General features: G+C 35.4%; 1 protein-coding gene across 1 annotated transcript; it reads right to left on the bottom strand.

Annotated features, from left to right (window-relative positions):
- Positions 1–379: 379 nt before the first annotated feature.
- On the bottom strand, positions 380–2,356 carry LOC100574264 (myb-like protein P). The gene is made up of 2 exons (XM_003242154.4): positions 2,200–2,356; positions 380–2,088 (listed from the first exon to the last, which is right to left on the bottom strand). The coding sequence occupies exons 1-2, from the start codon at positions 2,309–2,311 to the stop codon at positions 689–691; spliced, it is 1,512 nt and encodes a 503-aa protein (XP_003242202.1). The 5' UTR covers positions 2,312–2,356; the 3' UTR covers positions 380–688.
- Positions 2,357–2,684: the final 328 nt, after the last annotated feature.

Genomic DNA, 2,684 nt, shown 5'->3' with positions numbered 1-2,684 from the left:
ACGTCTGCAACCATAATGTTATTTACAATATTATGTCAATATTAATTTGTTATATCTATAAAAAAAAAACCATAGCACGCTACTCGATATTTTTCCTCTACAATAGGAAAATGTATGAATAATAAATATGTTTTTGTTAACAAGTAACCATGATAACGAAAACCTTACGAAAAATTGGTCAGAAACATTTTATCGTGTATCCAGCTCAAAATATGTTTATGTTAAAAAATGTTACTGCAGCTTTCAATTTGCTTATATTTTTATTATTAACTATTATACCTAATATTTATTGTTACAAGATTATTATTATTCAATTGCAAACTTTAATCATACGCATGTACGTTAAATTAGGTGAATAATAAACAATTATATGCTTTGATAACCTTTGAGGCAAAACAACGTTATTTTATTTGTTTACAAACACCGCTATATGTTTAGTCCTGCTTGATTCCCGGAATCACAAAACGACCCTACTGTAAATAGTTTTAATAATTTTAGATTATATTGTTAATAAATGTGTAAGTCATTTATATCATATATCATGTTCTCAATTTATTAAAATACATATAAACATATATATAATATAAAAATATATGATACAATTTGTGTAAGACTAATACTATTTGTCTACTATTTAATATTCTACGCTATAATGTGTAACATTTACGAAATCGTTAAATAAGTAAATTTAATATTTGTTATAATTATTGTTGCAAACGATTTGTTTCAAAGATGTTTGAATGTTAGATTCCAAAGAGTGCTGGATGAAACGTTCTAGATTGTTATCGATTGCGGACACGACTTCGGGTCGGAGATTGTTGTCCAAGTTGTAGTTTAGACCTTGTACATTGACATTGGTGGAGATGTTGTCACATGACTGTTGTTGATCGAAGATCCACTTGGTAAGGTAGACTCGGATGTTGATTTTCTCAACGTCGAACTTTGTGCGAGGGGTGTTTGTTGTCTTACCGGCTGACATGACGTTCAGAGTGGAAGTCCATTCCAGGTTGTTAAGGATGAAGTCGTAAACCATTGTGTAAGAGTCTTGCGATTTCCTTTGGAAAGTCATCGACTTCAATAATTGTTCAGTGGCAGAGGCCAGTTGTGAGTTCTGGAATTCGATATTGGACATTTCTATGGCGACGTTGCCTTCCTGCCACATCAAGTCGAATAACTTGTTGTTTTCTGTGTTCTGGAAAACGATTGGTTTGAGGATTTCGTTTTTGATCTGGACGAGCGCATTATTTCTAGCGGACATCTTCACTTCGTTGGACACAATGTGGGCTAACACTCCCAAAAATCTGTGCAGAGCTGGGTTGAATACTTGGGTTTCAGAACCGTCTTGGGTCTTGACGTTAGCGTCGGCGTTTTGGAATTTCGCTGACCTGACCACGGAGTGTTTGTCGTCATAGAATCCGGTCGACAGGTTGCTGTACACGTTGTTCATGACTATTGTGTAGTAACCCGATCGGGCGTCGCGAACGTCAGAATTGTACGATCCGACGGTTTCGATCTGGTTGAAATGGTACTGGGCGAACACAGCGTCTTTTTCGGGGCTCAAGTACAAGTATTTCAATTTACCGTTGTCCATGTTCTTCATGGTTGAGTTGAATAACGACACAAATTTATTGTCAGACAATTTGATGGAATTTCTGGCAACATCCAACGCTCCGTTCAAGTAGTTGATGTTATCGGCGATGTTGTCGTTGACGGCGATTTGCTGGATAGCGGCGATTTTATCGGCGATTTTCTTGGCGAGTACGTTGGACTGACCACTTGTAGCTTGGTTTTGGCTTCCATACTGTTGTTGTTGTTGTTGTTGTTGTTGTTGCTGTTGTTGTTGTTGACGTTGTCTTTGGTTTAAGTTCTCATTTAAACCGAAATGGGTCTCGTCGTATTGGCTGTTCTGATATTTACGGCTGGCGAATGTTGACTCAGAGTTATCGTTGTTGTTCATGGAGTACTTGGTGAATTGGTCATTGTTGTTATAGATTTTGGAATCATCGGTTTTCTGATCGAAAAGGATTGCGCCAACATTAAACGATTCATCACTAGAGTCGGTTTGTTGGAAACGGAACCACTGGTTTTCTAAAATCAATAATTATCAGTAAATAATATTTTTTAGCACAATATTATATCTATATTTTTTTATCTAAATAATTTATGTGTAACAATTTTTTATTAAAAACGTGTACTCACGGTTTTCATCCTGGTTGTTATTGTTGTTGTTGTTGTTGTTGATTCTGTAGGCATTGACTCCTAGAGCCACGCCAGCCAAAAGGACGGATGCAATTACCAAAGTAGACTTCATGTTGGTAGTTCAACTGACACTGGTACCTCATCGTTATGGCTGGCTGGTATTTATATGATGGCCAGAGTATTAGAAATTCAGCAGTCAGCAATATGCATTGCAGCTATAAGCCTACAGCTGAAGAAAAAATAGATTACCGTAATATCGCATATTCGTATTTTGACCTACCTATTTTATGATTAATGTTCAGAGTTGGTTTTATTCCGTATACATTTTACGATTACCCAAACATTTACTGGCAGTCGGATATTACGTTCGATTGAAGTCAAATGGATATCATTCTTAAAATATGTTAATATTAATCACCGCAAAATATAAATACCTATACAAAATTTAATTTTGTTAACTTTTTTTTTTAAATTAACTTATCTTA

Source organism: Acyrthosiphon pisum, chromosome A2, assembly GCF_005508785.2.
Source record: "Acyrthosiphon pisum isolate AL4f chromosome A2, pea_aphid_22Mar2018_4r6ur, whole genome shotgun sequence".
NCBI lineage: Eukaryota > Metazoa > Arthropoda > Insecta > Hemiptera > Aphididae > Acyrthosiphon > Acyrthosiphon pisum.
Note: the sequence above shows the minus strand (reverse complement) of the source record. Positions and strands in the feature narration are given on the sequence as shown.

Coding starts and splice junctions, on each gene's coding strand:
- LOC100574264 (XM_003242154.4), bottom strand. CDS start 2,311: ATGAAGTCTACTTTGGTAATTGCATCCGTCCTTTTGGCTGGCGTGGCT. Junction 2,089..2,199: donor TAACAACCAGGATGAAAACC/GTGAGTACACGT, acceptor TATTGATTTTAG/AAAACCAGTGGTTCCGTTTC.